The sequence below is a fragment of the Filicampus tigris genome, chromosome 6, assembly GCF_054856515.1.
Source record: "Filicampus tigris isolate MCC_2025a chromosome 6, RoL_Ftig_1.0, whole genome shotgun sequence".
Lineage (NCBI taxonomy): Eukaryota > Metazoa > Chordata > Actinopteri > Syngnathiformes > Syngnathidae > Filicampus > Filicampus tigris.
Genome location: NC_141222.1, coordinates 12,062,757 through 12,076,080, shown reverse-complemented (window position 1 = coordinate 12,076,080; position 13,324 = coordinate 12,062,757). Strand labels below are relative to the sequence as shown.

The window sequence follows — 13,324 nt, the reverse complement described above, 5'->3', positions numbered from 1 at the left end:
CGCTTATCCTCACAAGGGTCGCGGGGCGTGCTGGAGCCTATCCCAGCTGTCTTCGGGCAGTAGGCGGGGGACACCCTGAATTGGTTGCCAGCCAATCGCAGGGCACACAGAGACAAACAAACATCCGCACTCACAATCACACCTAGGGGCAATTTAGAGTGTCCAATCAACCTACCATATATCAATCCATCGATTATCGATACCGCTTATCCTCACAAGGGTCGCGAGTACGTGCTGGAGCCTATCCCAGCTGTCTTCGGGCAGTATAGGCGGGGGACACCCTGAATTGGTTGCCAGCCAATCGCAGGGCACACAAAGACAAACATCCGCACTCACATTCACACCTAGGGGCAATTTAGAGAGTCCAATCAACTTACCATGCATGTTTTTGGAATGTGGGAGGAAACCCACGCAGGCACGGGGAGAACATGCAAACTCCACACGGGAGGCCGGAGGTGGGATCGAACCCACGACCTCTGAACTGTGAGGCGGACGTGCTAATCAGTCGACCACCGTGCCGCCCCCTACCGTATGTGTTTTTGGAATGTGGGAGGAAACCGGAGTACCCGGAGAAAACCCATGCAGGCACGGGGAGAACAATACAATACAATTTTATTCATAAACATTTCACAAGTACTTTTGTATTGAATTTGTCTTGCTTTTATATAATATTATCGTATGTGAGATTAAAATGATATTTTTTACTTAAGCTATCAATGTCACAATTTACACCAGTGATTTCTGACTAATGGCACAATTTACCGCGCACTCGGGGCGAGTTGTGCCACAAAACCACATTTTTTTCTCAAGCTATTTCTCAAACAGTTTATTTAAGATGCAAAGTGATTTCTCCCTGGGATGAATACATCCTAAACTATATGTGCATATTTTAGTTGGAGGCATTCGTGATCCCCTTGCGTAAAAGGCACTTTAAGTAAAAATTGGCACTACTTACCTCACTCTACCCTACTGATACAAGCTACTTTGGTTTATTGTGTTATTTTTAGTTACCAATAATCTAATGTGCACAGATTAATAACGGCACAGTAGTTAGTAGTTAATCATAGTTAACATTTGGAGTTCCACAACAATTTTGTTTTATTGTCTAACGAATATATAAGGCGTAAGGTGTACATTTATTGTAAACAAAGAAACTACCGGGGAAAAGCCCTTGATAGGTTTGAGGGAAGATTTTATAGTGGTGGCTGCTTGGGTTGCTTTGCTCATGACTGGGAGGTATCGATGATAAACCAGATGCAAAATCAGATATTCTGACATTAAAATGATAGTAATAGTGGTAATAATACTAATAATATCCAGCCCCTCTCCATAGCAATTCTCAATTATAGCTGAGATAACAGCCTGCAGGCATTTCTATTCAGACAAATGAAAGTCGACTACCAATAAACATGAATCATAAAGCTTTTAATGACTGTCATTATTTGTAATTTAATGGGAGAATGCTAAATACAACATATATTTCTCCAGATGACCTTACTATCTAGGCTAGCAATCTGTTTCATTATTAAGGCCACACAGTCATTTTAATTTCACCTGTTGGTCCAGGAACAGGTCAAACAGCTGCTTTTGTTGCGTCTTGCCTGGCTTCTGGCTCTGTTGTTGATGCTGGATGTGTGTCTTCCTCTGCCTGCATCCTCCTCCTTCTCGTCTTCCTCACTAAAGTCTCTGTTGCTCCCGTCATCTCTTTCTCTCCGGTTCTTATATTCTTGTTAAAATAAGAGATATCTGTGGATTTTCTCTTCATTGTCCGAAAAGGACTGACATCATATACAATCAGCAGCTAACGTTAGTTACGTAACTAACTTATACATAAAAAGCTGCTGTAAATGACTCACTATTTAGCACTTAAAAAACACACATTATGACAAATCCTCCCCCTCTTCCTTTGACTTCTAAGAATATTTTGACTTTACTTACTGGTAGTCTCACAGTCTTTTAACCCTCTCAGGCTCAAATTAAGTTTCAGTAATCGTTTATTAGTACTTGTGAGTAAAAAAAGGCTCCTATAATATGAATGTGTATTAATTAGGCGGCACGGTGGTCGACTGGTTAGCACGTCCGCCTCACAGTTCAGAGGTCGTGGGTTCGATCCCGGCCCCGGCCTCCCTGTGTGGAGTTTGCATGTTCTCCCCGTGCCTGCGTGGGTTTTCTCCGGGCACTCCGGTTTCCTCCCACATTCCAAAAACATGCATGGTAAGTTGATTGGATACTCTAAATTGCCCCTAGGTGTGATTGTGAGTGCGGATGTTTGTCTCTGTGTGCCCTGCGATTGGCTGGCAACCAGTTCAGGGTGTCCCCCGCCTACTGCCCAAAGACAGCTGGGATAGGCTCCAGCACGCCCCGCGACCCTTGTGAGGAGAAGCGGTACAGATAATGGATGGATGGATGTATTAATTAGGGGATTAGCAATTAGTTGTTGCGAATCTGCAACACCTGCCTGGAGAGGGTTAGCTCCTTTTGAGTATAAACGGGCGGTCACGCGCACACATTGACTGGAGCGTGCAACAGTGGCTGGGGGGAGGTGTGGGCTGCTCTGAGTGAGGGAAGAGCAAGAGCGGCCTGCTTGGCTGGCTTTGTATTCGGGATGAAATGCATAACTGACGCTACTACAATCCATACTGGCCATTGGGATGGTATGATAAACAATGAATCCAAATTGCCCACGTGTGTGAATGTGAGTATGAGTTGTATGTGTCCTGCAACTGACTGGCGGCCGTTTCAGCCTGTACCCCACGTCTCGCCCCAAAGTCACACCAGTGACCTTAGAGGAAAAGCTGTCGAGAAGATGGATTGGGTCAAGGCAGCAACTTAAGCCCAGTGGTTACAACATCTGCATCAAAGTTCTGAGATTCAAACCCTTTTTTAAATTTTAAATTTGGGAGAAGGCCAGAATACATGGAGGAAACCCACATGGTCATACAAACGCCACACTCCATGCATATAAAGTCAATGAAATTAACACCTAAAACGTCTTCATTATTTATTAGTATTTCCTCAAACATTATGCAGTTACTTTTGAGGGCATAAAAAAAAAGAACATTTACACATTGTACATTACAATAACAACCTGTAAATACCTGTATCCCATGCCACCATAAGGTATATACTGTATATAATAATTTTATATATATATATAATAATTTTATATATATATATATATAAAATTATTATTATTATTTATTTTTTTACACACATGACTAGCCCAGTAACAGGTCTTTCCTCTGCTAATCTCAAAATAAGAAAATCAACATGTGGCCTGTGTGTGTGTGTGCGTGTGTGTATGTGTGTGTGTTTTTTTTTTTTTTTTTTTGCTGTAATCTGATATCTGAATTAACACATTACCACTCTAGACCAGGGGTGGGCAATTCAGATCCTCGAGGATCGGTATCCTGGATTTTTTTCACGTCTCCCTGCTCCAACACACCTGATTCAAATGATGAGCTCATCAGCAAGCTTTGCAGAAGATGGACAACCATCCTGAGCATTTCAATCAGGTGTGTTGGAGGAGGGAGACATAAAACATCCAGTATACCGCCCCTCGAGGACCCGATTTGCCCACCACTGCTCTCGACTGTAAGGTAGCCAAGAGCACACAGCATTTGCACATCCTTGAGCCTTGCACTGTAAATGAAGCATGTAAAAGCAATCATGATGGACTATCACTGTAGATGATTGATCCCAAACAACAAATCTGCTAAATATTCATATATTCACTACATTGTTCACCCTGTTATTCCCGCAAAGAATATATTGCTTCAAATGGAAGAGTTAACTGGAATGTTGGTATGATTAAGAACATTTTAAAGAGATGGTTAATGCGTGACTTTTAAATAACACCTTCCCTTCAAATGTTTCATGTTCTAAAGCTGCACAAAGATGTGACATTCCTTCATTTGTACCATGTTGACATTCTAAGGGAGGAGGTCGGATGTTGTTGCTATGGAAAAGAACCAAGATCACTGAGCTGATGAGGACGTTGAAACTAGTGGTCTGGTCCTCTTGGCAGCCAACTCCTCCACTGCAAATGTGTAGTTATACTGAAAAATGAATACAAAGTCATGACATTTACACTATGTGTGGAAGGGTAATGTACTCGGTAATAAAAAAAAAGTGGTGCAGTCAAGTGGTCTTACCTCATTTTCTATGTCTTGCAGGGATTTTATACGAATGTTGTTGAGCTGAGGAGTCTGAGAGAGAGACAGAGGGATAACTTAACATGTTTCTGCAAGACCTTTGTAGTGTGAGATATTGGGACATAAAAATATTTGGCTGGGAGTGGATTTGATCAATTAAAAAAATTAATAAAATTGTTAAATACCGTAGCATTTGGTTGGATATTAAACTTTGGGTGAAGGCTGAAGGGCACTCCATCTAGCGCTGCAGATAATTGAAACCGAGAACATATTGTATTGAACCAAAAAACAACTATACTTGGCAGCAATAGTGTGGTTACCTGTGATTCCCTGGATGCTGCTGTCAGCTGGTTTGTCCACGGACTCCTTGACATGGAGGGAGTGGCGCCTCTGGCTTAGTTTACCTTGAGGCACTTGAGGAGGGTTGCTGCAGAAACAGAATTCCCCGCCAAAAACTTGAAATCTCCCAAACGCATGTAAGAAAACTTGTTGGGGTCCGATGAAACTTAAGTTGAACTTGGTATGAGCGTACAGAGAGAAACATCCAAATTACGTGATGACCAATGTGAGTGGAGCATACTTTAATGTTAATGGACACATTTGTACACTGTATATATAAGTTGCATGCATTCATTTAAACCTTTGACCGTTGAGTCACCGAGTCAATTTTACCTAGACTGAGCCGCATACGTTCTACCTTACATCACAGTTTGATCATAGAACTAACCCATTACCTAAACCACAGTTGTACTTACAGTTTAGTGACCCAAAATTGACGTCTACAAGCATTTGTCTGCTACACTAAGGAACTCATGAATTCTTCTCTTCATGCACGAAGGCCTTAAAGCGGAAGTCAACCCAAACATATTTTTTTCAAGAATATGTTCGATGCAAGCCCACTAGTTGAAACAAGGCATTCTGATAAATACTGCGTTTGTGGAATAAGAGTTAATCCACCCCTTTTGTCCATCTCTAGGGGCGGCCATTTTGTCACTTCTGTCGACTGAAAATGACATCACAACTGCTCAGGGCTCAGGTAACGACCAATCACGGCTCAGCTCCAGAAAACAGGTCAGCAGTGACAAAATGGCCGCCCCCTGAGATGACTAAAAATTGGTGGAATTTGCTTATATTCCACAAACGAAATATGAATCAGAATGCCGTGTTTCAACTAGTGGGCCTGCTGGGAACATATTCTTGAAAAAAAATTGTTTGGTTTGATTTTCACTTTAAAGACAAAAACAAAAGTAAATAAATAAATAAATAAATAAGTGTACCTGGGTCTCAAAGGCTGGGGAGTAGATGGGAGCTCCAATGAGAGTCTGCAGAGGTCCAGACTGACATTGCGAGGCTTGGCTTGGGGTTTGCTGCTGGTAAAATGACCCTTTCTACACCACAATACATAGCCATTTATGTCTCTGTGAACAACACGTAGAACAACACACAGTATTTACTGTAAAAGTGCATTGCGATGAAGAGCTGGATGAAGTAACGGAGCAGTTGAATGTAGCGGATAGTATGGCGCATACCCAACATATGTGTAGTGCTGTAGCATCATTTTGCTTCTGGCTGTCAGTTTGATCTCCAAGACAGCTGTGTCCACACTACCGACCGGGACGACACGCACACATATGCGTTTCTTCTTCCAAATGGTGGCCTCTGGAGACAGAAACTCACTACATATTAGCAAAAGGAATCAACTGGAAAAAAAGATTGACTTTGAAGGATGTGGACACCAAGCCTAGTTGCAAAATCCAAAATCCAACTTTGAGTTTTCAGTGTTGTTTATCATACACATTCAGCTGGCAGAACATTAAGTACACTTGCACAATATAATGAGATCCAGTACAAGAGCGGCAATAAAAATTCCATCCATGTCAAGATAATGATGAATAACTTGATGTGTTTATTATTGAACCTAATGGTTGAAAGTCTTAGTGAACTGCATTGTAATAAATGTTTTTTTTGAAGTTATGCAAATACTGCACAGTATTTGACTTACAGGCCAGGCTAAGCATGAGTGCTTTTTCCATTGCTGTTTTTTTTTGTTTGTTTTTTTTTTTACCACTAGTCGAAGTGGGTTTCTACTGTGCTGCACTCAAATCTGCTGTTCATGCTTAGAGCAGTCAAATTTTTAACCCACTCACCGCTGGTCTGATCTGTGTGACTTTTGACCCGCTGTGCGTTCTCTAAAGCTTCACTTCTGTAAACACAGAGGAGCTCTGCTCCTTGCTTGTCTCCTCCTACCGAACCATAATGGACTTTGTAGCTCCATTAAAAACTGTACAGCCCAAAACTAAACCTGAGCCCTGGTTCAACGAGACAACTCGCACAGCTGCAGGAATCCTACCAAAATTTGAAAATTATGAAATAGAGAAAAGACTATTGGGGCTGCCACTGTTCTATTGGCCCCAAAACTCCACTTGTTGAACATCATTCAGTCCGATTGTCACAACCCAAATGTGTTATTTAAAAGCACTGACTTTGTCATTAACTCCCTCAGCCTGCTTGCACAGAGTGATCCCCTGAAATGTGCAAGAGCTTCCTCTACTTTTTCATTGATCATTTTACTATTGCGAAGGCTTTCATTTCTACCACAATATCTGACCCCTCTGAACCTGTTCCTTGTTGGGCTGTGTTCAATTCATTTTAGTTTTTAGTAGATGTAGCTGGCCAAATTTTGCCATCCGATTGTCTTTATGACTCTGCCCCTCCTCACTTTAAAAAGAGGTCTTCCTGAGTGCAAGAGCTGTTGGTTCTGGCCAATATTAACAGCAAGTCTGTCCTCTGGTGTTATGCCCCAAAGTTTGTGGTGCTGTGGTGAAGCCACCACTGAATAAAACAGGCCTCAATTGTAGTGTGCTATCCAATTTAAACCCATCTCCAAGCCACTTCAAAAATGTTGGATAAACTTGTACACACTCACTTAAAGTCATTTTTGGGTGAGCTTGATGTCCTGATGATCTTTCAATCTGGTTTAAAAATGCTGCATAGCACAAAGTCAGCCTTCTGAAGAGTTGTTAATGGCATCTTCCTGGCAAGCGGCTCTGTGGACTGTGTGTGTCTTTTCCTGCTGGACCTAACAGCAGCATTGATATGGTGGACCACAATATACTAGTGACTCGGTTACAGCACCTTGTGGGCATTAGTGGTAGCACTCTGGGGTGGTTTAGATCCTATCTGGCAAACGGAACTCAGCCATTGCAGTTCTGAGTCCTGTTCAGTGCTGCTTATGGGATTCCACAGGATTCAATTTGAGAGCCACTGCTTTTCTCTTGATATATGCTGTCCCTGGGTTCCATCGTGAGAAAGCATGGGTTGCTTATAACAGTCACATTTATTTCCAGATAAAGAATAAAGTAGCTTTCTCATTAAAACCTTTATTTTGCCTTGAAGACAGTAAAGCCTGGATGGCATTGAACAAAACTAACAGTTTTGAACTCAGGGTTTAAAATGGACAGGGATTTTTAATTGGATTGGCAAATTGGTGCAGTAGTGAAGTCCAGTTTTTTTTTAAATCTTTGGCAGCTGGCAAAGATGAAGCCCTTTATTGCATAAGAAGACTTAAAAATAGTAATCCATGCCTCTTTCACATCTTGGGTGGATCCACACTATATATATTTTTTTAATTGTTTTAACTGTATTATGTTAAATTGTCTCACATTTTCTGTTTGATGTTTGAGCTGTGCTGTTTTAAAAGTGTTTATAAATTAAGTTGAGTTGAACTGAGGTAGCAGGAATCCTCTTGAGCACAAGCGTGAAGGAAGATGCCATTCACTTAGTGAAAATGTGGATAAAATTGATGTACTTGATTAATGTTTTTTTTTTCTTTTTTCAGCTTTGGAATCACAATGGAAACTATTCCCACTTTCCTGGAATGCAATGCTCCCCCACCCCGGAATAGAAAATACAGTAGTATGGTCCTTACAGCGTCTTGTGTAAATCAAGAAGTGGATAAACAGACAGATGCACGCACACAAAAATGGTGCCCCACAATTTGTAATCGGGCAGAGGCCTGCTCTCCACAGAGCGACATTCTACTTACTAAAAATAAACTTCTAGTTTCAACTATATCTTAAGGCATTTTTGATACAGCTCTTGTATCGGATCTTCTTTGATTGTACACATATAACTAATGCATTTAAGGCAGTGCAACTACATTTTTCACCTACTCCCGCATGTGACCAAAACATTTGTTTAATTATTCATTTTTTCAAAAACGTTTGTGAATTTTTTTTTTGTTACTCGACACACTTCTGCTCCACACTTCCGCCGATGCAAGTCAGTTAGTGCCCCTAAACGTTCTACTTGTGCCCCTAAAATCTCAGGTTAGGGTCCACTGTGCTCCTAGTAAAAAAGAAAAAAGTTAGTCTGGATCAATTTATATGCTTTTTAGGCTTATTGGAATACTCTCTGAATAGTTTGGTGAATGTGTTTTTTAAATCATACTATTTTACATCATCATCAATAAAACAAGGATATAAGTTGTTGTATAGTTTGTGAGGGGGTATTTTACACTAGGATATTTTACCATGAGTTTTAAATCAACAACTGACTAAAGATTTTAGAAAAGCCTAACAGAAAACCTTGAAAATCGTTTTGCTTTCCACACCAAATTGCATGAATAAATGGGTGTACTCACTTGGTTCCAAGTGCTCCGCAATGAAGCAGTAGCCATGAGGAATGGCGTCCTTCTCAGTAATGAGCTGAATGTCCGACACAACCATACCACCTGAAGTGGCCTACAGAGAAACATGTTTGATGTATTGTGGTGATGTACAGATGTAAAAAGAGGATTACTGAAATAGTGGACGTGTCTCTCCGTTACCTTACTGTAACAAAGGTAATAAACAGATCTTGCAAAGCCGCGTGTGAAGTTTGCGTTTGCTCCATCTTCAGTGATGTTGATCTGCAGACAGAAAGAGGGAATGGTAATTTTAGATCGACAACCATTCCCATTCGACACATTCAGGTCAGATCTTCAATGAACGTAAGGCGAGAATTCAAAGAGGCACATGAAGAGCAGGATCAAAACAGAGAAGCATGACATGATTGCATGACTGTGCTGCCTCATTACCACAGCCACATACCAAAGTCATTCTGAGCAAATAAGACAAAGTTATCTTGACGCTCATTTTAATAAGAGCCTAACCGGTATAAGCGATCAAACCGCTAGATGCCAAAGTCAGGTGTCATGGCGAAGTGTCTTTAATACAACGTGTGGTGATGCTTGTACTTTACCAATCTGTTGCATCAGCGCACCATGTTTTTTGAGGTATGCTAATCCTTTAAAAAAACATTAATAGAGGGTTTTCTTTTTTAATGAGACAATCTCTTGTGATCTGGAGCCAATCCCAGCTGACTTTAGGTGAGCGGAGACCAACGGAACCGGTAGTCGCCAATTGCAAGAAATGTGTTTTTAATATCCTGACCTATAATTACATGTTTGGTTTTCTCCCCAAAACCATCCATATTTTTATCTGTAAAGTATTGTATGAGCATGACTGATAAGAGTATCACAGAAAAAGTTAATCAAATCAATGCTATTGGTATACTAGTATTTCATATTTAATCAGAAAACGTATAGTACAACTTCATTTCTTCTTTGTTTTTGCCCTTGGAACAGTTCATTCAATCAGGGTAGATTTTCCATTAGATTATTATTTCAAGTGTATATCTTTTTTTGTACTATGGTGAAGTACTATTTTTCAACAATAACTTCTTTGTTGTTAATCTGATGAGCTATTTGCTTTTAAGGGTCTATGAATGAATAAAAACACAACCACGTGCAGTAAAAAAGAAAGTATAATCTCTATCTCTGCCGGAGTACCAAGGTGAAGTCTTTGGGGCAGGTAGAAGTGTTGGATGTCCACGCCACTGCTGTCAGTGGCTGGACTGGCCCATGATCCATGGTGGCCATCTGAGGAGAAGAGAAAAAAAGACAGAGAAGTATATGAAGATGCCACTTTACCCTTTTGAAATACAGGTACACTCCCATTCAATAGTTTGAGGTCACCACTTAGAAATGGCTTTGTTTTTTAAAGAATAGCACTTCTTTTTTTAAACCACAATAACATTGTGTAAACTAAACATTTTTTGTTGATGATTGAGTTGTACATGGAAAGCAAAATATTAAAAACAGCTCTCAGTATGATGGTCTACACTGAAAACTACGGATAAAATGACGATAATGCAGTTTTATTTTTTAATTTAATGTCATTAGTTGGTGGAGGTGTTGGCGCCAGTGAGTGTAGAAGACTTCACATTTGTTATTTTGTATGTATCTTTTTTTAATTCACATGGAATTCCATCCATCCTAGTGCGTCCAGTCAAGGTATTTTGGTGGATTAAAACAACATATTGTTGTTGACCATGTGTCAAATCAGCAGTAAAATAGGCTCTGTTTAAAAGGCGGTGAAAGGATGTTATTCACGAGCCACAGAATGTTGTTCAAGACACAGTGCTCCTATTCACCCTGAATAGGTGTGTTATGACTCTATGAAGCCAGACAAGGAACTGCTGAGTCCATTCACGACGAGTCAATAATGAAGTCACGATTCAAACCCCACAGCAGTGCATGGCACTGCTATGATTGTGGTTTAGGATTCATTAAAGAGCTCACAATATGTATATAGTACAATACACAAGATATAAACAAGACATATGTGAATATTAAACTTAGGCCTTTTCATTGTGGCAGTAAAAACAGGAAATTTGTGTTAAATGTATCCTTAATTGGGTCATCTTTACTTGGATTATTAGAGAGAGACCTAATAATCCAACTAAAACCAACTTCATTACAAGTCCAAGTAAAACTAAACTAATTATAGGTTGATATAAAAACGCTGCCAGTGTTTACTATCAAAGAGAAAAGGGCATGTGTTCGACATTGACGCGCATACCTTGTATGAAATACAGACAGTACTGTACTGTATACACATTTGGTGCTTTTTCAGATAGTTCAATTAAGACCAACAATAACATCTTTATCAACATTTACTTAAAATCGTTTTCGATAACAACTTGTCTGGTTTGTGTTAAGGCAGAGTTATTCCCAAACAAACAAGTAAGTAGGCAAGCTGTAAAAGGTGTTTGGTGTCGTTTTCAATACAAACACGACCAGCCGGTCTCAACTCACAGCAGCTGCGATTATTCGTCAAAACTTATTTGCTCAAAATAAGTTAAACAAACTGATCATCTCGCCAAAACTGGCTTACCTGTAGAAGTCTTCACTTCTCCTAAATTTGAAGGTTAGTTGTTAAACGCAGGAAACAACACTGGAGTGAAACGTCCCTGCGTGTTAGGTGATTTTCCTGGAAAAAGCAGGAAGTCCTGATACCAGTTGAACTACAACTCCCAGAAAACATCACGCCCAAAAGTCAGTGTTTAGTTGCTGCCTCTTGACGCTAGATGACAGTATATCCAAAACACATGACAGTACAGTAAATTCATTCTTTGACAATCGTTTCCCCAAGAATTGTCTCAAAGATGACCATTAATCATCACGGTTCACAACAATGACATGACTAGCTATAGAACTTTTCCCCAAGAAGACAGATTTATTTTCTTTCTTTCTTTTAAATCAATAATTAAACAACAGCACCGCAAGTAGAGTCACGTTGAAATTCTAGTTCATCGGTGGCAACTCATGGTTATGTCAGTCAGTTAATTAGTAGTAATTCTTGTCATCGTTCTTAGAATAAAATCGACAACATAACACACTTTTGAATGCCACTACCTCACAAAGCTTTTCACAAGGATAACACGAATGCATACAGCAGATAAAACATGTACAATGCTTAACAAGCATAATGTAAGGTTTATGATAGATTCAGCATAAAAAAATATTCTCCAATGAACTCGGTCGCTGAATGATGATGTAGTGGTTAACTTGCCTGACTTTTGCGCAGGCAGCAGGGTTATGTTTCCACTGGAGACCAGTCCAGGGTGTAGTCTGCTATTAATACAGTCAGCCAACTCATCCTAACCTTTGAACAGGATAACTGACATAGATAATGGATAGATGTATGGATACTGGTTAACACACCAGTAAGCTCACGAGAAAAAAAAAAAAAAAGACGATACTAATACAATTTTAAAATATTGAAACACTTGATGATGCTGGATGGTCTCTAGCTTTTATAATTAGGTTGTGGTGTTCCAGTAAATTTGTTAAGCACAGCATGTTGAAATCCATCCATCCATTATAATTTTGCATAATCCTTCTTTTGTTGAGGAGCGCTTTGATCTTTTTTGTTAATGATTGTGCAAGAAAGTCAATATCGTTGGAAAAGCAGAACTGCATCAGTGTGCATGTATGACATGTCCACCCCCACCCCTGTCATACACTTGAATGAAGGTGATCTGAACTCTGCCTGAACTCTGACTTGTGCCTTGCTACGCGTACTATAAGTTATCTCATTAACACCCAGTTGAAGTCCTGGGCTGTGCATTTGGTACCCGGGGTTTCAGTAGGTGCTTACTGCTTACTTGACTTTATCACCTATAAATTGCAACTATACAAAAACGCAATACATAATCACAAAAATGAATACATAATCACAAAATTTGGTATGTTTTGGACAGCGACTATTCCTCTTCCCATTGTCTCTTAACAATAAACAATATTGAAATGATCAGATCTTCAGAAAGGTCTGCAGAAGCTGGATAGTGATCCTGATCATTTGAAATTCAGTGTAAAATTAAATTTGGATCATTTATTGTCCTGCTGCAGAACTCAAGTACACTTCAGCTTGAGGTCACAACCTGATGGCCAAACATTCTTCAGGATTTTTCGGTAAAGAGCACGATTCATGGTTCCGTCAATCGTAGCAAGTCGTCCTGGTCCTGAAGTATATAAGCTGCCCCAGACTATCACACGACCACCACGTTTGACTGTTGATCCGATGTTCTTTTTCTGAAATGCTGTGTTACATTTACACCAGATGTAACTGGACACACACCTTCCAAAAAGTTCAACTTTCATCTTATCTGTCCATATTCTCCCAAAGGTCTCGGGAATCATTTGGATGTTTTTGGCAAGGGAGGACAGCAGCTCTTTAGAAGTTGTCATGGGTTCCTTTTTTGACCTCCCGAATGAGTCGTCACCGTGATCTCAGGGTGAATTCTGTAGGGTAAGGGTTACGCCTGTTAAGGTTCACCACTGTTCA

General features: G+C 40.1%; 1 protein-coding gene across 1 annotated transcript; it reads right to left on the bottom strand.

Moving 5' to 3' along the window:
* Positions 1-2,987: 2,987 nt before the first annotated feature.
* Positions 2,988-11,529, bottom strand: mvb12a (multivesicular body subunit 12A). The gene is made up of 10 exons (XM_086034595.1): positions 11,372-11,529; positions 9,985-10,074; positions 8,983-9,063; positions 8,797-8,896; positions 5,684-5,813; positions 5,432-5,572; positions 4,475-4,581; positions 4,340-4,398; positions 4,155-4,208; positions 2,988-4,058 (listed from the first exon to the last, which is right to left on the bottom strand). Exons 2-10 carry the CDS (start codon positions 10,072-10,074, stop codon positions 3,978-3,980), a joined length of 843 nt encoding a protein of 280 aa, XP_085890721.1. The 5' UTR covers positions 11,372-11,529; the 3' UTR covers positions 2,988-3,977.
* Positions 11,530-13,324: the final 1,795 nt, after the last annotated feature.

Coding starts and splice junctions, on each gene's coding strand:
- mvb12a (XM_086034595.1), bottom strand. CDS start 10,074: ATGGCCACCATGGATCATGGGCCAGTCCAGCCACTGACAGCAGTGGCG. Junction 9,064..9,984: donor GCCCCAAAGACTTCACCTTG/GTACTCCGGCAG, acceptor TTCTGTCTGCAG/ATCAACATCACTGAAGATGG. Junction 4,059..4,154: donor TGCAAGACATAGAAAATGAG/GTAAGACCACTT, acceptor TTCATTTTTCAG/TATAACTACACATTTGCAGT.